This window comes from Pseudomyrmex gracilis, unplaced genomic scaffold (assembly GCF_002006095.1).
Source record: "Pseudomyrmex gracilis isolate BER0280 unplaced genomic scaffold, ASM200609v1 scaffold_58, whole genome shotgun sequence".
Taxonomy (NCBI): Eukaryota; Metazoa; Arthropoda; class Insecta; order Hymenoptera; family Formicidae; genus Pseudomyrmex; species Pseudomyrmex gracilis.
In genome coordinates, this window is record NW_018020642.1 from 745,047 (window position 1) to 769,434 (window position 24,388).

General features: G+C 33.9%; 4 protein-coding genes across 7 annotated transcripts; 1 reads left to right on the forward strand and 3 right to left on the reverse strand.

Annotated features, from left to right (window-relative positions):
* Positions 1 to 609: 609 nt before the first annotated feature.
* LOC109854023 (cytochrome P450 4C1-like) lies at positions 610 to 7,047 on the reverse strand. The gene is made up of 12 exons (XM_020426702.1): positions 6,344 to 7,047; positions 6,120 to 6,226; positions 5,810 to 5,900; positions 4,516 to 4,701; positions 3,567 to 3,660; positions 3,126 to 3,228; positions 2,910 to 3,015; positions 2,678 to 2,784; positions 2,516 to 2,584; positions 2,110 to 2,278; positions 1,805 to 1,984; positions 610 to 1,735 (listed from the first exon to the last, which is right to left on the reverse strand). The coding sequence occupies exons 1-12, from the start codon at positions 6,495 to 6,497 to the stop codon at positions 1,569 to 1,571; spliced, it is 1,533 nt and encodes a 510-aa protein (XP_020282291.1). The 5' UTR covers positions 6,498 to 7,047; the 3' UTR covers positions 610 to 1,568.
* Positions 7,048 to 13,668: 6,621 nt separating this feature from the next.
* LOC109853994 (serologically defined colon cancer antigen 8 homolog) lies at positions 13,669 to 18,856 on the reverse strand. 4 transcript variants are annotated; one of them, XM_020426648.1, is made up of 9 exons: positions 18,382 to 18,856; positions 18,013 to 18,153; positions 17,394 to 17,679; positions 16,508 to 17,291; positions 16,138 to 16,376; positions 15,845 to 15,959; positions 15,495 to 15,612; positions 14,403 to 14,479; positions 13,669 to 14,319 (listed from the first exon to the last, which is right to left on the reverse strand). In XM_020426648.1, exons 1-9 carry the CDS (start codon positions 18,399 to 18,401, stop codon positions 13,919 to 13,921), a joined length of 2,181 nt encoding a protein of 726 aa, XP_020282237.1. In that variant the 5' UTR covers positions 18,402 to 18,856; the 3' UTR covers positions 13,669 to 13,918. The 4 variants fall into 4 exon arrangements, with proteins under 4 accessions (XP_020282237.1, XP_020282236.1, XP_020282235.1 ...); XM_020426647.1 differs by having other exon boundaries at positions 17,394 to 17,694; XM_020426646.1 differs by having other exon boundaries at positions 17,394 to 17,730.
* Positions 18,857 to 19,588: 732 nt separating this feature from the next.
* On the forward strand, positions 19,589 to 22,571 carry LOC109853996 (major facilitator superfamily domain-containing protein 12-like). The gene is made up of 8 exons (XM_020426650.1): positions 19,589 to 20,059; positions 20,154 to 20,500; positions 20,612 to 20,819; positions 20,898 to 21,106; positions 21,190 to 21,555; positions 21,660 to 21,816; positions 21,970 to 22,091; positions 22,195 to 22,571. The coding sequence occupies exons 2-8, from the start codon at positions 20,194 to 20,196 to the stop codon at positions 22,296 to 22,298; spliced, it is 1,473 nt and encodes a 490-aa protein (XP_020282239.1). The 5' UTR covers positions 19,589 to 20,059; positions 20,154 to 20,193; the 3' UTR covers positions 22,299 to 22,571.
* Positions 22,572 to 22,875: 304 nt separating this feature from the next.
* LOC109854017 (ribonuclease kappa) lies at positions 22,876 to 23,725 on the reverse strand. Its single transcript, XM_020426690.1, has 2 exons — positions 23,482 to 23,725; positions 22,876 to 23,335 (listed from the first exon to the last, which is right to left on the reverse strand). Exons 1-2 carry the CDS (start codon positions 23,548 to 23,550, stop codon positions 23,111 to 23,113), a joined length of 294 nt encoding a protein of 97 aa, XP_020282279.1. The 5' UTR covers positions 23,551 to 23,725; the 3' UTR covers positions 22,876 to 23,110.
* Positions 23,726 to 24,388: the final 663 nt, after the last annotated feature.

A 24,388-nucleotide genomic window follows, 5' to 3' on the forward strand; every position in this document is an offset into this window, starting at 1 on the left:
AAAGTAAGGAATAAATTATGAGAAATATTATATATGTCTCTGATTATAAATTATTAATTTTTAATCCGCCAACATGATGCCGTATAATCGCTATGAGAACGGAATATAATATAATATTGTAATATAATACTGTAATATTGTACCGTATGTTGGAGAAGCGTTCTCTTTTATTAACGGCACGGAAAGTCGGAGATTCCAGGTTCGACTCCTGGCCGAGGAGTTTTTTTCGCAATATAAATTTAATTTCAATTAGGGGGGTATTTGGGATTTCTCATATACGAGATGCAAGTATAGCATCCAATATGAATTTTAGAATTGTTATTTCAATTCGAATTTCACGTGTAAAAATTTACATGTGAACACGTATATATATATGGATATATATACACATATAATTTCTGCACAACACCTAGCGAACGGCTCCTATGACAATTTGTAAATATTACTTAATTAAGTGTATAACATAAGTATTTGTATAACAAATAGTTGTTTATATACTATCCATTTAATATCTATATTATTGGTACACATTATTTATTGATACAATAAAACTACACAAACAATTATGTCAAAAAGTTATATCTATAAAAAACATAAAACTATATATATATATATGTGCGTCAGAGTCCAAAGTCTAAAATGATAATAAATATTGCAAATGTTGCAAAATGACTTTTCTATTCAGATTGACCCAATATAATTTCATATTACGACTGTGTTAAAATTTTTGAGACACATCGATATATATCTAGTTTATTAAATACGTATATGAAATAGCTGTTACTAAAAAAAATGCTACGTGGCATTTACGAGTCTGTTTGTAAAATTGAACGTTTGTAAAATTGAGCGAGTAAGTTTTTTTATGTATCTCTATTTTCTAGTTATTTTATTAATTAAACTTTTGTTTTCTTTTTTTAGTTTTAAAAGTAAAAAAACCTAAAACCTTTCTACATTTACTAAAAAGTCTCTCTCTCATAAATCTGATCCTCTATATTATGAAAGATATCTTACCGTTTTCTATCAAGGCATGAACAACTACACATACTATGTGTATGCAGACACACATTCAAAATGTTTTTATCACAAAGGATCAAGAGAATGTGAATACGAGTAAAAAGATGCACTTTCGCCAATTTCAATAATTGTGTTTTAATTATTATTAGATAAGTTCACTTTGTATAAATCATTGTTTACGTCTTAAACCATAATTCATAAAGTAATTGCTTTGTTGCACACAGTATAACGTAACTTTGCTCTTTGATATTGTCGTCTTGAAACTATATAGAAAAAAAAGTATTTTACATGTAGACAACATTTTTATCTGATTATGCATACTTATACGCAATTATGCAATCGATATAATTATATATGAGACTATATATTCAGTCTCGTACATAAGTGTATGTAAATAGATATCGAAATTGTCTGTATTTGCAGGCCTTTTATTGCCAGGAAAAATATGTAAAATATAAAGTATTGCAAATATATTAATGTACTTTGTTAGTAAAACACAAGCGTTTCCCATAACTTCTTGTTATATATCCCTTCTATTCTTATTTTAATTTAATTTATATTTTGTTGATCGGTACAAATTTTACACGAACTGGATGAGCAGGACGAATTACCATATCCATCTTTAACTGAAGATTTCTCAAGTAATCAACGGGCTCCAGATAAAAGTGATATACTAGAGGTGCGATCATAGCTTTCAATTCGTACATAGCAAACCGTTGACCTGCCGCACACACAGTAAATCAAAAAAATGGTTTTCTCGTCTGAAAAACGGACAAAGAACGCAATTTACCTATGCAATTTCGCGGTCCCGCACTAAACGGTATGTAGCAATAAGGATGACGATTTCGCACTTGATCGGGCAAAAATCGATCCGGATCGAATACGTCCGGATTCGGCCAGAAATGAGGATCTCTGTGGACGGCGTAGATATCAATACTCACATGTGCATTAGCCGGCACTATGTACGACTCTATGAGAGAACAAAAAATAATATCTACATGTATACACTTGCATGGCAATGACGTGTAACAATGTAACATAATCTATGATAATGACATATTAAAAATCTATATCGCAACGCACTAATATACGTACGACATTTTATATCTTCTGCAAGAGAGCGTGATATGTTAGGCACACTGGGATACAATCGCAGCGCTTCTTTCAAGCATCTCTCTAAGTACTGTAGCTTTTGTAAAGACGCCATAGTCAAATTTCCTTTAGTCTCTTCCATCACATCATTAACTTCAGTCCTGACACGATCCTGTATAAATTGTTGAAAGTTATGGTATTCTGCTACTTTTCATTATAAACGTTTTTGTGAAGGTTTTGAGATGTGACTTTACGAGACTATCATCTGTAATTACTTTTAAAAGATATAATATCTGACTAATTTCGTTTAGAAATAATTAAATATATAGAAAAATAGTTTCAAAGAGAACTGACCAAAACAAAGAATGACTTAATTGGTTCTTTGTCATATTTATTGATCACAAAATACCTGAATATCTTTGTGCTCAGCTAATAATAATAAAGCAAAACACACACCCATTGCCGTAGTATCGTGACCCTGTAATTATACGTATCTATTTCTTAGTAATTATATATATCTCAATATATATAAGAAGAAACAAATTGGACGCATACTACACATTATACGTGCCTCGAACATGAAGGTGTCAACTTCCTCTCTGATGTCCAAATCGGTTATATCATTTTCTCGAGATGCCGCTATTAGAAGATCCAACATAGCAAGTCGCTTTTTGCGAACTAAGGTAACAAAATATATACGGTTATGTGACACTTCTTATATATATAACAAAGAAATATTAGATTTTCTCTTTTTATATTCCTATCAAATTTTAGCATCAACAGTATCTGACTGCGTTACATACTTCCGATCACTTCTGCGTCATCTGTTTCTGGCGATATGTTAATTTCAATGTTTTTTAAATATCGGTCCTTTGTGCGTTCGTGATAAAGTTTTCTTTCTTTAATTATCTATATAAATAGAGACAATAGTTTGTGTATAATATCTTAATTCTATATTTTTTGTTAGATGTATCTTTGTATTTGTAAAGAAAAGTAATCAGAAAAAATAGTGTACACACTTTTTCAGTAAATCCATGTAATATCTTTAACATCTTAGCTTGCTTTCTATTTGTTGGAGATAATGCGAATATCAAATCGGGAAACAGCCACGGAGAGAAAAGTCTGCGCATCATAATCACGTTAATTTATATATATGTATATATATGTATATATATATATTCTAATTTAGTATACAAAGTGTCACAAAATATATGTCTGTTCAAGTTGAGGATAGAGAAAAATATTAATAATCTCAAAAATTTAGTAGCTACCTCAATTTTAAAATGTGCGAATATATATGCATATATATATATATATATGTATATATATTTATATGTATATATATGTATATGTATTATGTATGTATATTTTAATTGTATTATATGTATCATATGTACTACGTATTTATGTATTATATGATATACATATATGTGTATATATACCTAAATCTATCTAATTACCTGTGTATAATAAGATGACCTATGTCGTGTACTGCTTTCCGATACTGTTTCTCAAACGTGTCACGATTACGCAAAGAAATACCCATAGTGGTTTCTAAAAATACATGTAGCACAGCTGTATCATAACAATATAAAATCACTTTGCACATAGATTTGAGTATTTGGACGTTAGTATTCATTAATTGTATATGTTGCATATATATATATATATATATATACAGGGTATCCGACAATTACTTTAAAATCTCTCGTAAGCAGGGAGAAAGAGTAAAACTGAGTCAAAAAGTCCTGAACCATTTTTTTCTATTACATATAATAGAGTAATTATTGAATAAATCAAGCCACTCAGCGCCGATCTTTAGCCGGGCGCACGTCAGTGAGCCGCACGAAGCGCTCACGTACACCAAGCGCGTGATTTACTGACGTGCATTCGGCTAAAGATCGGCGCTGATTAGCTTGAGTTATTCAATAATTTCTCCTTTATTATATGTAATAGAAAAAAATGGTTCAGGACTTTTCGATTCAGTTTTACTTCTTCTATCTGCCTACGAAAGATTTTAAAGTAATTGTCGGACACCTTGTATATATACCTATATATGTATAGTGGAGTGCACTATATCGTTCCGCTCCAGGGGAAGTTTTTCTCTGAAATTTCTCTTCTGGCTGCTTCTACTAATGCGCGTCGTACTCTCTGCCAGCGGCCCGAGATTGAAGGAAAACGGCGCGCGGTAGTAGGGACAGCTAGAGGAGAAATTTCTGAGAAATACTTCCCCTGGAGCGATACGATATGGTGCACTCCTCTGTATATATACATACATATTATCATGTATAATATAATACAATATAATATTACTGATATGTTACTTGCGATAATAAATCTTCTTTTGATTTTGATCGTTTGCAAACCTGTATATTCCTACATGCATAGACAGAAAATATCATATATTACCGCATATTGCGTTTAGTGTATGCTCGCTAACAAATGAAACTAAATCTTGTATAACTGTTTCTTCACTTCCTTTCAGAGATTTTGTCATATGATTTCCCTCTTCAACTAAAACATCAACAAAGTGCCGTAATATATTAAAATGAAATGCAGGCGTAAGTAGTTTTCGTCGGGTGTGCCATTTGTTTCCTGAAAAAAAAACAACAGTAAGATATATATATATATATTCTTAGTATATATGTGTAAATATATATATACAAGCGATAATTCTGACTTTGTGGGCGTAGGAGAGTGACAGTCAGAGCAACGAGAGGAGTGAACGAACGAGCGCGATCAGATGCTGAATGCACGCTGATTAGCTGAGTTTTATTAATTAATATTTTGTTAATTATTACGCAAGTTGCAAAGTAGTATAGAACTTTTTGTCTTAGAATAACTGCTTCTATTTACCTACGAGCGGTTAGACGGCAATTATGGGACACCTTGTATATATATACAATCTCTAGTAGGCAAGTAGAAGAAGTAAAACTGAGTCGAAAAATCCTGAAAAATTTTTTTCTATTATATATAATAAAGGAGTATTTTAATTATTGAAGAAATCAAGTCAATTAGCACCGACCTTTAGCCGAACGCACGTCAATAAACCACCCTTCTTGCGCGTGAGTGAGCGCTCTACGTAGCTCTCTGACGTGCGCTCGGCTAAATGTCGGCGCTGATTGGCTTGATTTATTCAATAATTAAAATACTCCTTTATTATATGTAATAGAAAGAATGGTTCAAGACTTTTCGACTCAGTTTTACACTTTCTACTTGCCTACGAGAAATTTTTAAGTATTTGTCGGACACTCTGTATATCAAATTAAAACCAATGTTTTATGTAAATTATTATAGTAAAAAAAAAAAAAAATAAAACATTCTAACTTGTACACATTAAATTATTAATATATACTATGTAGTAAGCGTAACGCGATATAATTCTTATAATTAATTGAGTGATAGTGTAAGATCCATGCTTTATACATCACACATATTTAGATATGTGCATTTTCTAACGCGTCATGCATTATTTGACTATTACATATTTGCTCTTATATTTTATTGATGTAACTGTACCGATAAAAAAGTTCTGACCATTGTTTTGTGTACATGTTTTCCTTACACTATTTATAGTACAAATATAGTTGTATATTTTTGCTTTAATTCGGTTTTTTAAAATAATATAATAATTTGTAATATATTGAAGTTATTAAATATTTTAAAGTTATTATATATATAAAAACTAATGTCGTTATATTACCTTTGCTTGTAAGAAGACCATCGTTAAGCCATGGACGAAACGCGATGTATATTCTACCTTTTTCAGTATGTTTCGTGCTGCTTAAGACTGTCTGAAATTGCAAAAGAAAGACAGTGAAAATATTAAGTTTTTCTAATCTAATTTCAGTACAACTAATTAGTTTATAAATTATGTCATGTATGTATCTTTTTAAATTTTGGAGATTTGCTTTTCTTAAATTATAGATGACAACAAGTAATTCCTAAGTCGCTTAACTACGTGTCAGTGTACACTGCAAAGAAGTATACACTATTTTTATATTTTATTATACCTCCAAATCATCTGGATGACGAAGTACTATAACACATTCAGGACCCACCCAGAATTTTGTAACGGGATACATGACGACAAAATAACGCCGAATCATCCATATATTTTCTAAAAAATGTACTAAATATAGATAATATTCAAAGTAAAAGTGTGCACAACATGTAAAAGTTTTTGATAGTTTTGTTATTCTTTTTAACGAAATGTGTAAAGAAGTATAATACTTGCGTGGTGAACATTGAAATAAAAGTGCCGAACCAAGAATCGGAACACTTGGTGGACCTGGTATAAGACGAATAAGTCGCCCACTTCGTTTATGATGCACATAATAATCATACAATATTACATATAAAATCCCCAACAACAATATTGTTATAATCATGATTCACGTTGATGTCTAAAATGTATCAAATAGATTCAAGTTTATTCACAATATTCTGTTATACTAATTCTGTGTATTTCACGTGCGAACACTGATAACTTGTTTTCAGTTATGATAACGAATAAACTCCGATCTCTTTAGATCTGACACACTAGTATGTTTTACATGTGTTTCAAAACTGTTACATAGAACTGATAAATGTAATTTGAAAACTGAAATATCTTAAGTTCGTGAAAAGAATCAAAGGTCAGAAAAATATTAAATTATAACTGTGCAATGACGTCCGTTGTTTTTATCTATATGATTTTATTGCAGAGTATGCACAATAGAAGAAAAATGTCACATTGTGGCATCGCCAAAACGGATGTGTATCAAAGTCCTCTGTGCGTTTGCGTTAGACGATTACCGTGGTTAACTTCACGCAAATTAATAATAATCGATGGAAGAATAAATTTTTCCCTGACTTTTTAAGACAATTTTTGAACTATTTTCCTCAGTTGTGTAAGACATATATCACACATGCTTTTATATATTATCTGAACACACTTGATCAAGCGGAAGAACTGTCACAAACTGCGGTTTTAATGTGAATATATATATACTCTTTGTATTCATCTCTTCTCTTGTCTGTTAGTCATGAGCTGGTAGACGGCGACATATCCAAAAGTCAAGCGGAGTCTACGCATCCACAATATGTTTTCAAGTTACAAAAAACTAAACGTTTAACTTACTACATTAAATACAGTTTTTATAATTTTCAGGTTTTATTTTTTAACTATTATTTACTTTTCTTCAATTCAGACATGAATAATATAAATTTACAGTGATCAAGCTTTGTTAGAGAACTGCGTGTGTGTGTGATTATTACTTAAATTAATCACCAACACACAAAACACAAACAATATGTGACTGAGATATCACATACATTTCGCATATCATATCACAATATCTTGCTGTTTACATTTATATAATAGGTATGTTTACTGGTGTTTGAACACATTTGAATTTGATTATTTTTTTTATTTTCAAGTTGTTTTGTGATATATTTATAAAAATGTTCACTTGTTTGTTTGTAGTTATCTTGATGTCATCTCTCCATGCAATTATTTTGAACATTTATCATGTTTTTTTTCGAGTGATTTCAATACGCGCGTGCTTGTTTTTTTATTTTGAAGTCATTGAGGACTGGAAAGAGCATTGCAGTGGGAGCGAGAGATATGAATTTTGGAATTGGAATTTATGTCATAGGAGATTGTGTATAACGCTTTCTACCGTAAATGCAGTCGATATACGTAAAACCTGATAAGAAAACATTTACACAAAATTATGTGACGAAATCTTGCACTAAAATTGTAATTTGCAATTATATAGATATATTTTAGGAACTAGATGTAAAAACATTGATCTTTTATAAAATATTTGTAGTTGTTTGCAAAATTACTTTCCAAATACTATTTTGGCAAAAATAACGATATGGCGTATCATCGTAGCAGTAAATTTGCAAACTTAATTTCAAAAAGAAATTGTCCAATAATTGAGAAAAACATTTCAGCTATGTGATATTTAAAATATGTAGAAATATAATTTTATTAAATAACATATTAAAATAAATTTTACGATATTTTGTAATTATATTGTATACATATATTATAGTAATATAAATCTTTAAATATATAGAGACATTAAAATGGTTTATTTTGCATAATTTCTATTTATTATTTAAGGTTGTTGTCTATTATATCTAATCATCTATAATTTTCTTAATTTGGATTAGATTAGGTAATGGAACCTTTGGCACGTGCTTTAGATATTTTGCAAGGTGATACAAGAATATATATAGGATACTTATTACCAGTTCTAACTATATTACAACAAAAATTAGAAACTCTCAGTAAATCTAATCTAATAAATTGTCATTCATTGATTTTAGCTATCCAGCAAAGTTTATTAAAAATTTGTAATAATATGTTAATATGTTTAGTTTCAAATATAGAGATTTAATTAACATAATATTTTTTTTATTTTAAAATATTTGTTTAAAGTATTTTAGTAGAAAAAAACAATGTCACCTGGTTGTATATTTATATTTAATTTCAGATTTCTAACAACTTTTGAAAACAAAGAATTAATAGTAGCAAATTGTCTACATCCTAAATTTAAGTTAAATTGGTTAACTGGAGAGAAGAAAAAACTTGCTGAAAGTTATTTGGAAGATTTATTAGGAATTCGATCGACCGAAAATTCTTCACAAACTGGAAAATCTGGTGATCACGAAGATTGTTTTATCTTTGAGCAACAAAAAATATCCCAAAGTGAATCGGAAGAGTTGCAACCTTTTCTAAAATCTAAAACTTGTAATATAGAAATGTTAAACGATTACCNAAAAATCAAAAAACATTTTATTAAATATAATACAGTACTTTTTAGCAGTGCATTAGTAGAAAGTATGTTTAGCGTCGGCGGTTCCGTGTTAACACCAAATCGCGGACATTTATGTGACGATACTATTGAGTAGCAAATTCTTTTAAAAATAAATACAAACTTTCGGGAATAAAATTTTCATTACCATCACATTACAGATATTTATGATACTATTAAGCAGCAAATACTTTATCAATAAATAAAGAATTTCGAAAATAAAATTTGCAAAATTTAGTTTAAATCCTGTAATTTCTAACAAACTTTTCCAAGTTAAAAGTTTTTGAAACAACGATGTTAAATTAAACAAGTAGAAATTTTCAAACATTTTGTAGTAAAATAACAAATACAACATAATTTTAATAATTATATTGTTATTGACATAAAAAGTGTAATATTTTGAATAATATATAAAATTAATAATTTTGATAATATGTAAACTTAATTATTTTGATAAAATTTTAAATAAGAATACCTTTTAAAAAGTTGTAAATAAGCTCTTTTTTAAAATTTGTAAATACTGTAATATGAAATTATAGAAAAACTAGCAATATGAAAAGTTTTTAAATTTACATTTATAGCATTTGCAAATTTTCAGGAAAAAGCTTATTTATATATTTTTGAACATTTTTCTTATTTCAAATATCTTATTGTCAAAATTATTACTTTTATTTATTATTAAAATTCTTACAATTTACCTTAATAACATTAATTTTTAATTTATATTCGAGCTCGTTACTTTGCTAAAAAATAATATTTAAAAAATTCTAGTGATTACTATAAACTTGTAATATTTAACGTTTGAAATGAAAAAGTTGTGCATAAATTTTGTAATATGTACAAAAAAATTAACGGATATTGTAACGATTCATTACTTTTCAAGTAACGGTAACGGTAACGAGTTACTTTTTAAAATTGGTAACGAGTAACGGTAACGAGTTACTTTTATAAAGTAACTTTTCAAACTTTGTTGAAATCAGACGACAGCAATTATTCAATAATTATTCTGCTAAACGCGGCAATTTTTTTTAGTCGCTATAGACCGTCAATGTTAAAGAGTATGTTTTTAAATATTTTAGTAGCTCCAAGCCATCCATCTGGATGACAAATGATCACAGCATTTACAAAGCTTGCACAGACTTTTAACGAGATATATTGTGTTGGTGAAAAAAACACAGAATATGTTATGCATCTTCGGAGAGGTGTACTAAATACAGATAATATTCTAGTAAATGTAACATTTAAAAGTTCTCGGTTATTCGTTTTAACGTAATGTATAAAAAGAGGCATATGATACTTGCCTCGTAAACATTCAAATAAAAGTTCCGAACCAAAACTCGGTACAGTTGGTAAATTTGGTATAAGTATCGATAAGTCGTTCACTTCGTTTATGATGCACATAATAATCATAGAATAGTACACGCAAAATCAATGATCGTAATATTGTTGTAATTATGATTTGCTGTGTAAGCGCAGTGTAAACTGCTTTAAATAGATTCAAAGTTTTTCCAGTATTCCGTCGTAGCACCGTTACACTAGTTCTGCGTATTTCACGCGCGTATAGAACAGTGATAACGTTTCTTTTTTTTCAGTTTCTTTGATTTTTGTCTCAGTATTCTAAAATATAAATATTTCGCAAAATCTAAACAAAATATAAAAAACACTAAGTCTCGCGTGGCAAGTGAACTATGAGACTATTCAGATTGTCAATATTTGTTTGATTTTAGTCGCGTATATCTTGTGTATACAATGTTACATACGTAATATATTATATTATATAATACTATTTATACACACACGATGCTTGCGTACGGCTTCCTTCTATATATCTTCTTACGTATTTATATATATATATGCGCGTCAGAATTCAAAGTCTAAAATGATAATAAATATTGCAAATGTTGCAAAATGGTAAATGACTTTTCTATTCAGATTGACCCAATATACAATAATTTCATATTACGACTGTGTTAAAATTTTTGAGACACATCGATATATATCTAATTTGTTAAATACGTATATGAAATAGCTGTTACTAAAAAAAATGTTACGTGGCATTTATGAGTCTGTTTGTAAAATTGAACGTAGCGAGTAAGTTTTTTTATGTATCTCTATTTTCTAGTTATTTTATTAATTAAACTTTTGTTTTCTTTTTTTAGTTTTAAAAGTAAAAAAACCTAAAACCTTTCTACATTCACTAAAAAGTCTCTCTCTCATAAATCTGATCCTCTATATTATGAAAGATATCTTACCGTTTTCTATCAAGGCATGAACAACTACACATACTATGTGTATGCAGACATTCAAAATGTTTTTATCACAAAGGATCAAGAGAATGTGAATACGAGTAAAAAGATGCACTTTCGCCAATTTCAATAATTGTGTTTTAATTATTATTAGATAAGTTCACTTTGTATAAATCATTGTTTACGTCTTAAACTATAATTCATAAAGTAATTGCTTTGTTGCACACAGTATAACGTAACTTTGCTCTTTGATATCGTCGTCTTGAAACTATATAGAAAAAAAAGTATTTTACATGTAGACAACATTTTTATCTGATTATGCATACTTATACGCAATTATGCAATCGATATAATTATATATGAGACTATATATTCAGTCTCGTACATAAGTGTATGTAAATAGATATCGAAATTGTCTGTATTTGCAGGTCTTTTATTACCAGGAAAAATATGTAAAATATAAAGTATTGCAAATATATTAATGTACTTTGTTAGTAAAACACAAGCGTTTCCCGTAACTTCCTGCTATATTCCTTCTATTCTTATTTTAATTTAATTTATATTTTGTTGATCGGTACAAATTTTACACGAACTGGATGAGCAGGACGAATTACCATATCCATCTTTAACTGAAGATTTCTCAAGTAATCAACGGGCTCCAGATAAAAGTGATGTACTAGAGGTGTAAAAGACGAAGAAAATGAATTAAAAGACGAAGAAGACGAATTAAAAGACGAATTTAGAGAGAAAAAGACGAAAGTGAACCTGGAACGGTGTATCCGCTGAAATATTCGGTATGACCGAGCGACCGTTAATTATTGTTGACGACGAAAACAATGAAGGACGCTTGCTTGCTTACAGTTTTGGAACTGAAGGAAAGATTGAAGACGTTAAAGCAAAACACGACGGGAACAAAGGCAGAATTGATACGTCGTTTGATGAAGGTGGACCCGTCTGTTTCCTGGATGGACGATATGTCGAGCGGTGGAGCAGCGGTCAATGAGAACGCCGTCGACGATGCTTGTAGGCGTGCTAGCGATCGTCGGACGTGCGGGTCAGCATTGACGGACCAGGAGCAGAATGCGGTGCTGCAGCTCCGTACAGCCGATGCTTAGGTACAGCAATAAACGTTATGATCAGAACTTTCTTTCGGCTTTTGAGTAATCGCACAATACATAATTGTGTTTAATTTTTAAGGTTTTAATTCCAATTCTATAAACTTCAATTATTAAATATTATTATTAAATTGTGTATTTTTTTTATTATTAATATGTATTATTAATATGTGGTTTAATTAGAAATGATAATTACTGAGCGCATATCATCATTAGAGATCATGGCAAACGTATCAGTCCAACGGATAAATCTGCCGGTAAACCGCAACAACAGTTTTTACCAAGTGGATATATCCGTCGTTACGCCGCAGCGATACATTTTGCGATAGGTATAGGTCATAGCAACAGTTTTCGCTGGATGAATGTATTCGCTCGTAGTACTCTAAGTGTTAAAAAAGAGTTCGACTTATATGCGTTGACACATATACCCGATCACATTATATTTATTTCTTGTTTACATTGTCGTAAATATCTATATTATATTATTATTTTTTTTAATATTGTATGTTTTTTATAATATTTTATATGTTTGTGCACACTGTGTATATACAGGGTGTCCCAGAATTGGTATAACATCTCTCGTAGACAGGTAGAAGAAGTAAAACTGAGTCGATAAGTCCTATACCATTTTGCTAGATTCGCAATAGTTACCGAGATCTTAATTAACAAAGATCCGCAAATAAGCGTGCATTGGGCTGTTTTACGCGCGTAGGACAGCCCAGCGCGCTTCGCACGATTGCATTTTAATATGTATATGTTATAGTATATGCTGTTATATTAGCTCCTCCCATATGTTGCTAGGGGTAACACCGTAAGCGCGCGATGCATGCTTATTCGCTGATCTTTGTTAATTAAGATCTCGGTAACTATTGCGAATCTAGCAAAATGGTATAGAACTTATCGGCTCAGTTTTACTTCTTCTACCTGTCAACGAAAGATGTTACACTAATTCTAGGACACCCCGTACATATATATATTGATTTATATACAGGGTGTCCCATAATTGCCGTCTCACCGCTCGTAGGCAAGAAAAAGGGGTTATTCTAAGACGAAAAGTCCTATATCACTTTGGAAAATTCGCAATAATTAACGAAATATTAATTAATAAAGATCCGCTAATCAGCGTGCATCCATCGTAAGGACAGCTCAGTCTGTTGCGATGAAATGGAAGAAACTAATAGAATAACATGTGCATACATAGACAGCATATAGACTGCGTTCGGGCAGCGCGCTATCCGCGCTATTGTATTCCATCGGTACGGCGCGACAGACTGGGCTGTCTTTACGCTGCATGCACGCTGATTAGCGAATTTTTATTAATTCATATCTCGTTAATTATTGCGAATCTTCTAAAGTGGTATAGGACTTTTCGTCTTAGAATAACCCCTTCTTCTTGCCTACGAGCGGTGATACGGCAATTATGGGACACTCTGTATATCGTATGCAAATACGATACTTGTGTATTTTATGTACTTATGCAAAATTATGTCGTTAATATAAAGTATGTTATTATAAAGGTCTTGTTCGATCTGGCTAAATTAGATTATCTCTCTCGGAGTTAATCTAATTGACACCTTGATCATTAAATCGAATTGTCGGCCGTAAATACAATGGTCGTGTTTTACTTTAGCACTGCGAAAGATTACGCGTGTTCGCTATATTGATTGTGTTCCTGCTCTGCCATATAAGTGTCCATTCCTGGATCGTTCACGTTAGCGTAACTTTCTTCAGTAGCGTCGCCCACCTGCTGATACATTTCGGTTTCGACTGCATTCGGCACAGAATTGTTTTCCGTAACGTGTATCTGATCGTACGACGAGTCGTACAGGTCGTGTTGCGATTGATCGTTTCTCGTCGGTATGACAGAGTACATTTCCGAGTCTTCGGTCAGTCTGTGATTATTCGCGGTGTCGTATCCCTCGTGAGTCTTCAGCGACGTTTGATCGCTCATCGGCAATCCGTTCTCTTGCGACGGGATCGCCGATTCTAGTGCGGTATTGTAATGAAAAACCGCAGACTCGTCAGTATTTTCCAGATTCCCTCCTGGAAAGTAATATCGTTACTTCACGCTGACATTCGCGATCGTGAAATTGCGCGAGAGATTGAGCAAGTGAATTGTCGATTACCTTCGTGGCTCGCAATAGTGCCTTGTATTTTATTCGACAAGTGTTCTATGTTGGTTTGTAGGTCTGCCATTTCTTTCCTGCGATAAACAGAATAAAACGAATTAGTAAAACAAAGACACCGGATTTTAAAAATACATATACAATATTATCAGCCAAAAGAAATCATTGTCAAATCTAACATGGTGTGATTTCCATCGGTAATTGGGACATTGATGTTGCTATTACTGTGCTGATAGAGACGTTTTTAAAGTATCTGACTTCTTTTTCGGAATTACTTTTACTTTTAGATCGACCTTAACGGTACGTTTCTTGCTCGAAGGCGAAGCGGTTTGCCCAATTGTTGTCACATCTTTCTCAGCAACCTTCTCTGTCAACACAGAATAGCCTCGGATATAATATCATGAGAAGTGTTGTACACATGCGCTTATATCTATACATACATATTATATCTATAAATTTTGACTAAAGTGTGAAGGTAGATTGAGTCAATTCGAGAGCAGAAATGTCATTTACCATTTTGCAGAATTTACAATATTTATTGAGTAGGAATTAATTGAAAAACGAAACCCAATGAGCGCGTGAGAAGCGAAGATTCGGACTCTGTAGACGTGTATGATTTTCAGTTGTAACGAAAAATTATCTCGTGCAATCTTCTAGCAGCCAGAGACGGAGCAAACAAGCGAGCGACACAGCTTGCGATCAACTGATTTTCATAACTGAAAGTCATATACGATCCGGACCATCATTTTCCACGTGCTCTTCGGGTTACATGTAATTAATTAACTACTTAATAAATATAGCAAATTTTGCAAAATGAACGTTTTCGTTCAGATTAACGCAATCTACATACTTCGGCTCGGTCAAAATTTTTCAGACATCTTGTATATTAACAATTATAATGTATCGCGTCAGTATAACAGAATAAATAAAAAAAAAATAAAAAACACTTTTACATTATTTCTCTTCTCTCATTAAGTTTTGGTCTAATCGAAATCAACTAAACAAAGTAAACTATTCCACGATTCAAACTACGTGCACTGTACCTATATTTTTTTTTAATGACTCTACGAATCGAATCAAAAGAATATATACTCGTGTTTAAGATTGTTAGCTTCCAAACGTTGTGTGAGAGATTGGCATTCGGCAGTCAATCTTGAGACGAGCGTGGCCTGATTATTCAGAGCATCTTCTAGGCCTGTCACCGTGGCGGCTGCAGAAATTCGATTGCCTGTGATCAGCCTGTGGTGCGACATTAATCTGACTAAATCTCTCAATCCCTGCCTATGCTAGGCATAGTGTCGGCATGCCGATTTCTCACACACAAATTATCTATACTCTCTAATTATCTCATTTCTCGAGTCAAGTATCAATGTTATAACAACGGTAACACATCCTTCGCGGACAATATACCTAACATAGGCATACCTAAGCCGATATCTTACCATGCTTAGTCTCCATGTCCATTATCATGGAAGTCAGTTCTTTCTCGTTTTCCAATCTAGGCGTGTTCTGGTTACGATTGTTCTCCTCGGTATGTGCGATTTTATTTATATTGATCTGAAAAGATCACACAAAAATATACACACAGAGAGCTTTTTACGCTCGGTTCCCGAAACGAGATAATTATTTTAAATAAACGAGTTGAGTTTGTTCTTTTTATTTTGCTGAAATCTTTTACGTCAGTTTTTCATCTTCGTCGACACGATCTCAAGCTAATATGAAAACGATTATTCACCTCTTTCTCCAAGGATGCAATTTGCTCGGACAGTCGCAGATTTTCTCGTCTGCAATACACCAGATCAGCGTCCGTCCTTTCCAGACGCTGCTTGTAAGAATTGATCTCCGCCTCCGACTTTTTTTGTTCCTGACGAGCCTGTCTTTCGCACTGCTGAGCCGTCAGTTTGCTCGTTAAAACTTCTTGTTCCGCCGCGTCTTTGTCGCTCATTGCTTGATTGAGATCACTTTGTAATTTAGCTGAGCAAAAAAAAAATAAATTACAGATAATATAAAATACAAAAAGTCCTAATTATTTCTCTTTATTAAGAGAAAAGATTTATGTACGTCATAATTTTAAACGATCATTTAAAATATTATGTGAGACTTACAAATTTTGTCTTGTAACTCTTTCTTCAAATTATCGATAACCGTTTGCTTTTGGGACAACTCTCGTCTGAGCTCGTTTATCTCCCGTCGCTGTTTCTCGGACTCCAATTGCGATTTATTGGCCGCTTCCCAGTGAGACATAATGTCGGCAGTGAGTTGCTCGATTTGTTGGTTGTACTGGCGTTCCAGGTGCTGCCTCTCCTCGATTACGCGTCTGTTCATTTCCTGCGTAGCCTCGCGCAACTTCTCGTGCTGCTTTTCCAACTCGTCCTTCAACCTTCGAATCTCCATCTCGCTCTGATTCCTCTCGAATTCAATTTGCTGACGGTTATCCACGGATCGCTTCGCTCTCTGCGACGCCTCCGTCTCTCTGTCCTTCGCGGCCGACAGCAGGTTTCGTAGCTCCTCTAGCTTCATCTCAGCCTCGTACTTGGCGCGCAACGCCTTGTCCAATTCGCTCTTCATCTCGACGCTTTTTTCGCTCGAACTGGTCTCGGACAAACGTTTCAAGATCACCTGATTCTCCTCCTGCGCCTTCCGCAATTCAAGTCTGGCCTGCGTCAACTGCGCCTCCAACTCGCTGATTCTCGACTCGTACATAATGCTGGGTCTCTCCAACGATTTCTCACGCTTGCTCTCCAAATTGTCGATCGTGCAAACGCTCGCGGGCGCGTGCTCGCGATGATCCGTCCTGACGACACTGCAGTAATCTCGGTGATCCTGCAGAGCGCACTTCGACAGCACCGCCTGATTCCTGCTGTGCAGTGCTTCATTCTCTGCCACGACCTTCGAAGAATTAATTAAATCATTTTCTGCATAAATTTTTCTACTCTTTTCTGCATAAATTTTTCTACGTAATAGCGTTACTTCGTGGGAGAGAAGCTGTACCTCGCGAACTTTACTCAACAGATTGATCAGTTTGTCTCTGCAGTATTGAGACTCTCGTTCCAATTGCTCGATGTAGTCCTCCTGCCGTTTGATGAAGGACGTCAGTTCGGGAGGAGCGGACTGGATGTCGGCCTTCGACAACGCCACGCTGCTGTACACCTTGGACGGCTGAATGGTCCTCGGAAATGGCGAGAAGGTGCTGGAAACTGCCTTCTCAGCGAAGCTCCGGTTCCTCCGAAAGTCATCGCTGATTACGCTCTGATCGTCCGTGTCCTCAGCGGACTCGCTAAATCGGGAGTTACTGCTTTTGTATACGCTCCGAATGCTTTGCAGCTTTCTACGTGGAAATCGTTGTTTTTCATATCACACACATAATGTATTTATTTATTTATTTATCATATATATATATATATATATATATACGCGTAAGGTATGTAAAAGTCTACAAATCGAAGTGTAAAACACACGGTATAGAGTAGTTTGAAAAAAGAAGAAAAGTATTTTGAAAACAGATGTGTTTTCTTAATAAATGACGACGGTGTGTACAATTAAATTCCCGTTGGATAGATATATTCCTTCAATATATGCGCACAATATACATGTATAATGTGTATATTACGTTCTGAACATTCCTGTCGGTGCGTAAGATTCGGCCAGCAAGTATTTGAGTTTTGAAATAGCCTCCCTGTACGCTAGCTCTATATAGTCCGCTGGCTTTTTCTTGGTCAGATCCATCTTTGAGGAAGCTCCATTAATTTTTCTGTAAAATAATCAATTATCGCATGGTAAAACTCTATTCGAATACAAAAATATTAATCAAAATAGAATATTCCGACAAAGAGGTCTATATAAAACAGGTACTAAAAATTGTCGTTGAAGTTTTTCGATTGTTTTTTTCTTTAGATAGGCACGTCCACACATTTAACTTCGTAGTTATCATATCTAGTGACGATGTTCCGATGAGAAAAAGAACAGACGTTAATTTCACCTATTCTTCATCCGCTTCATTCGTGCGGTGTCGATTCAACGATGTGGCTGCTCGTGCCGTGCTAACGTTTTCTCGATCTTAGCAGCGATCCTCGCGGCGAGAACTTTCGGCGTCCAGATTGTGCCGGCGATCGAATTGATCGTCAAACAGCTACTTCCGAAGGAACGGCGATCGAGACGGTGTTCGCTGCTCGCATTCTAAGCGCGTTCTATCGTGACCTTCCATCGCGGGCTCTTCATATCGCCGTCAGGAAACAAACCGTTGCTTGGCCGAGCGGCCGCGATCGATAGTCACGATTACTCTCCCAACCACGGGAGAACTCGGCGAAGAAAATCGAACGACGAATTCAACATTGTGACTGGAAGAGCCTGGCGGTGGATCGCGTGAGGTGGTACCATCCCTTCCTTCGCCCCTTTATAGTGGCAGAAAGGATAAAAATTGGTACCGTACTGTTACCCCGTACCACCGACCACATAGTTTCGTGACTCGACTTTAGCTGTGAACGTATTTTGATGGCACATCGAGGCACTTTCGTCGGCGACGAAAAGACGAGAATGATTAAAAATCAGAGGATACTTTTCACTTTTCTGTACAAAAAATTCTTTCAACAGAATTTTGAAACAATCAGATTTTTGCATTTCTGATCTAAATGCTCTTCTTTTAATAAGTTTTTGATTAATTATGTGTTTCTCATTTAATTTATCGAGAAACAGAGCTATAAGAAAACGTTTCCTGATAAAAATATTTAAATGTAATTCCTATAATGACGTAAATAAATTCCGTAAATTTTTCACTTATTTTTTTTTACATCTTTCAACATATCTTTACATAAAAATACGAAGCAATAAAAAGGAATATATTTTGTAAAAGGTATAGTTTTTTCAATAAATGCAAAGATTTTGGTGTCTTCTTTTGTGACAAATTGAAGACATCGTCGTATAATATCTATTGATATGTAATAATAAATACGACTGTTACATTTTGGAGCAAGAGTCTGAGGAAGCCATGGAGGAAGACGTCAGCAATATTTTTTGCTTCGCACGCGTCGTAGCGTTTTTTTTTTTTTTTTTTTTTTTTGTAATAAATTGAAACGTTCCAGGTCTCTTCTTTTGTGGCAAATTGAACATAATTCATACAATATTTATTGACATGTAATAAAATCTGTTACATTGTGGAAGTCACCAGCAACGTTTTTTGCGCGTCTGTCAGCGATGGCTGATTATCTAACAAACGTTCCGAATTGGTTTGCGACAAATTATTGAACATGTACCATCGTAGATAAGACCACATTTTGAACAAGAGCCTAAGAAAACCTCATGCAACGTGTTTTTGCTCCCAAAGCTGTATTTCGGCCTCTTATTTAACATCTTTTTATCATTTCACAACACTGGCTGATTTGGGAGACATTAGTGACATCACCGGTAGTCGGTAGAACTGGACGTGTATGTATGTTTGCCCGTGCGCGTGCAGATGTGTGTCATCACTGTCATCACGAGAGAACGGTGACTAATGAACTCGGGACGGATGTTCGGTTTTTAATCCGCGTTATAACGCGATTAAATGCGGTTTTCGTCGTTCGTCGACGAAATATCAACGAGGGTCCATTATTCCGGCATGGAGTAACTTGACAGCTCGACGTGTCACGTTGGTTATCGTATCGCACGAGGTGTAATCTGAGGTAAAGACGCTCGGCTCCAAAACACCGATAACAATAATATTATTGTAACATTCTCTTCTCTCGTCTACACAAGTCGATACAATTGTTGCAAAAGGATCCACATAATTATTTGTTCAATCGATTGATCCGTCACGATGGAGCACGCGACGAGCGACTCGCACGACGATTACACGGAAATAATCCAAAAGCTTCCCGTTTATCTGAAATTGGGTTACGGTACGGGTCATGTGCTGAATGACATTTGCGCTTCCATGTGGTTCACTTATCTTCTGGTGTTCTTTCATCTGGTGCTCGGTTTCGATCCGACCTTAGCCGGAGTTGTGTTACTCATCGGCCAAGTGGCGGACGCGCTTGTCACTCCGTTTGTCGGTTTCCAATCCGACAGACAAGACGACTTCTGGCTGTGTAGATACGGTAGAAGAAAAGCCTGGCATTTGATAGGTACACATCACTCATGTGATATTTATTTATTAACGTGTTTTTTGCATATACTTGTTAATACACAATTTATTTGTATTTCTGTTAACATGTTGCTTAACATTTGCTTTGCAGGCACTATCTGTGTGTTGTTCGGATTTCCGTTTATATTCTCGCCGTGCATTGGCTGTGAAAATGCGCATCAGTATGCACAGTTGATCTATTACGCCGCTTTTGTAGTGATCTTTCAGTTTGGCTGGGCAGCGGTGCAAATATCGCACCTGGCCTTGGTACCAGAGCTTACGCTTTCTGAACACGAGAGGACAGAGCTTATAGCAATAAGGTGACAACTGTACAAAGATTTTTGTGTCAAAAGACTCAAATGTAGATTTAAGAGATTTTTATGTTCTGTTTCAAACAGATTTACATTCACTGTGTTCTCCAATGTGCTAGTTTACTGTATCATGTGGAGTATACTGCACATAACAAGTGGTCAATATGACACTCAGATCGGGCCTGATGATATCTACAAGTTTCAGAAGGTCGTTCTAATCGGAATGGCGACTGGCCTCGCAGCATCTATGATATTCCACTGTGTCGTCAAGGAAGGAGCTAATGGCAGTGCCAATGGTAGTGCGAAACACAATAATCCAAACGTTCAAACAACTCAACAAGTATATAAATGGATTTCGTGACAATTCTGAAGATTTTAGGTAGCCTCTTGCAAAGAAGTAGCAGATCGGCGTCAACCTTACTGAAAGATGTCAGATTATATCAAGTAGCCTGGATCTACATGTTGACGCGACTGTTCATTAATCTGTGTCAGATTTACATACCTCTGTATTTGCACGAATCGCTGAACATGCCCGCGACTTCTCTCGCTTACATACCGCTGACGATGTACCTGAGCAGCTTTCTGATGTCCCTGATCATCGAGAGACTCAATACGAAATTGGGTCGAAAGATTACGTATTCGATTGGCGCGCTGTTGGGAATCTGTTCCTGCATATGGATACGACTCGGTGATGATAATGAAAACTACATCAAATATCAGATCTACGTTGTAGCGATATTGTTAGGTAAAGTGTGAGATCTTGAAGTCTAAAGTACAGAGAATGTGAAATATAAATTTTACAAAGTTTTATATAAAACAATTTAACTTTTGTGCTGCATCTCCCGCCAGGTTCTGCCAGTGCGATAATGTTGGTGACTAGTCTCGGTGTTACCGCGGATCTCATAGGGAAACACACTGAGAGCGGTGCTTTTGCTTACGGAATTATGAGTTTTACTGACAAGCTCAGTAATGGCCTGATGGTTATGCTCATTCAGTATCTAGTAAAGTTAGTATAATTTACAAATTACAATATAAAATTATTGTTTGAATCAATACACGCACAAAAACGCAAACTCTCTTCAATTATTTTTTGTGTGAAAGAATTGATGATATTTGTATAATAAAAAGCGAACTGTTTTTGATGTCGCTTATCTTGCAGACACTTGTCACAAGGATACGCTAATGAGTATTACAGAAACATTCTTGCATACGTTTGTGGCTCATCGGCGACACTTGCTCTGCTAATGATCTTGTACATTAAACCGTTTTCTCATGATATAAGTATGTTGAAAATGTGTTCTTTTTATCGGAATAACTTCTACATATAATCGATGACATTAGCTCGTTTTGCTGTATGTAATAATTTTGTGAAAAATTATTTCAGTTTTTGACACGTTGCACAATCGGGAGGAGAGTTTTATAGAATCTTCAAACGAGAACTACACTAATTCCTTTAGTCAACAACAAGATAACGCTAATGTACAGTGACCATTTTCTAATTATACATATTTTAAATTTACATACTAATTTCCTTCAATCGCAAGATGTACATTAATATGTATTTTGTAAATATGTATACTAGCACACAAGAGATGTGTAAAAAAAACTGCAAAGATACTGATATTTATATTGTTGTTAACAAAAAAATAAATGCAACTTATACATTATAATGTTATACATTATTATGAACGATTTCTATATGTATTTGAAATTTACAATTGTGGAATTGTTATATATTTGGATTTATGTTTATTAAAAAGACTGTTAATGATTACTTTATTAAATTATAACTATATAACAATGAATATATAAATTTTTAATCATTGAAATATATATATCTATGTATATACATATTTCTACTTGTTATATATGATGTAAATAAAACAAAAATAAATTATTTTACAGTAAACTTATTTAATCCTAAAAGCTAATGTAAAGTTTGATGTATAAATTTTCTTTTTCTTCCTCTTGTTCTTGTTGAATCTGATAATATTGTTAATATTTCAAATATATAAAATATTTCAATACATACAGGTAAAAAATAACCCATAAACTGATAGACAAATGTAACGCAATATATATCTATTTTGCACTTATTTAAATATTTGGAAGTTGATTTTGTTACAGAAAGATATTACACTTGCACCAACTTAATGAAAACAGCAAGAGCCACTATACAGAAATACATAATACAATGTGTGATCGCACTTTAAAACCTTCTTTGATAATTTTCTAACTTTTTTACAGAGTTACACAAATAGAATAGCTCTTAATATCTTTAAATACCAATGAATATTGTTTCACACACTGAGTGACGACCTAGAATTAAGATAGAACTGATGTCCGGAGAAGAGAAAGGTAAGAACGTAAATGCAGGCGGCGATCCAACAGTTGTAAGCGTTCTGCGTGTAGCCGCGCTCCACTAAATCGTAGAAAGTGTTTATGTTTGTGATGTTCTTTCCTTCCAGCGGAAGGTCTTCCACCAGTGCTACACTCCGTACGTAGAAGAACACTCCCATGAGGAGCTAAAGATAAAAGAAAGATTGATGTTTGAATTTTTTCTCTAGTTACAGTTCATAAATATAAAATTATCTGTAGATGTAGAGCAAAGTGTAAGAAAACGAATAAATAATTAAAAGATAATAAACTGGTATTCCGTAATTATTCTCACCAGTTGGAATATGCCCCAAACAGATAACACTAAACCGCACAAGGCGTACTTGGGTCCGCAGATCTTCATCTTCAACGATGGATTCGTTCGTCAAACTGCAATCGGATTCACTTCAATTGCATTCGCTGCTCACGCGAACGCTTGAAAATTAATTAAATCTCGTTGCGATCGCCGTTCTTTTCGCGCACAACGATAAGGTTTGTAATCATGTGACGGTCCAGTGATATCGACTAATATCGACAGGGCGTTTTACAAGAGAGATTGCAGGGAATTCAAATTGTCAGCATTGTTGTCGGTTTTCCGCGCATGCGCGCTTGAGAAAATCACTAGAACTTCAGAAGATGTAGAAAATTAATTCAAAAACTAATTAAAAATAGAGAATTGCAACAATCGTGATTTCGATAACAATATTTTTGAGTTAGAAGCAAATGTATTTTATTCTAAAGTTATTTCATTCTTTGTTTTCCTTCGTATTATTTTAACATTTTTTCATCGCTTATCAATCTTTTGTGTTTACACACATTCCGCACATTTAAAATTATTCATAATACAGCGTATACAGTGTATACAGTTTCATCTGGGCAGTTACACAAAAAGCACATATATATACAATGCAATAGTATATAAGTTACAATGTATTTTGCAATAATAGAAATCGCTATACACTAAAAATTTATTGGACTTTGCATACTGAAAATGCATTCTTTCATTGTTGCATTACATCAATTTTCTTACACGTATATATATATATATATATATATATATCTGGTATTCATCGATGTAAGAAGGCACAATGTGGTGTATATTTCTTAAAATATATTGATAAAAACAATCATATCTACGTCAAATTCTCGCTAATCAGCCCGATCGTAATAATCACAAAACGAGTTACAAAGTTCTAGATTGA

Bases quoted from the DNA above. Each gene is read 5' to 3' on its own strand.
- LOC109853996 (XM_020426650.1), top strand. From the start codon at position 20,194: ATGGAGCACGCGACGAGCGACTCGCACGACGATTACACGGAAATAATC. The intron at 21,556-21,659 runs GTAAAGTGTGAG...ATCTCCCGCCAG, and splicing joins CGTTGTAGCGATATTGTTAG to GTTCTGCCAGTGCGATAATG. The intron at 22,092-22,194 runs GTATGTTGAAAA...AAATTATTTCAG, and splicing joins ACCGTTTTCTCATGATATAA to TTTTTGACACGTTGCACAAT.
- LOC109854017 (XM_020426690.1), bottom strand. From the start codon at position 23,550: ATGAAGATCTGCGGACCCAAGTACGCCTTGTGCGGTTTAGTGTTATCT. The intron at 23,336-23,481 runs GTGAGAATAATT...TTTTATCTTTAG, and splicing joins TTTGGGGCATATTCCAACTG to CTCCTCATGGGAGTGTTCTT.
- LOC109854023 (XM_020426702.1), bottom strand. From the start codon at position 6,497: ATGATTATAACAATATTGTTGTTGGGGATTTTATATGTAATATTGTAT. The intron at 5,901-6,119 runs GTATAATAAAAT...TTGCAATTTCAG, and splicing joins GTCATCCAGATGATTTGGAG to ACAGTCTTAAGCAGCACGAA. The intron at 2,585-2,677 runs GCACGTATAATG...GTATAATTACAG, and splicing joins TTGACACCTTCATGTTCGAG to GGTCACGATACTACGGCAAT.
- LOC109853994 (XM_020426646.1), bottom strand. From the start codon at position 18,401: ATGAAGCGGATGAAGAATAG. The intron at 17,292-17,393 runs GTACAGCTTCTC...AATTCTTCGAAG, and splicing joins TGTTGAGTAAAGTTCGCGAG to GTCGTGGCAGAGAATGAAGC. The intron at 15,613-15,844 runs GTAAGATATCGG...GAATTTCTGCAG, and splicing joins GGACATGGAGACTAAGCATG to CCGCCACGGTGACAGGCCTA.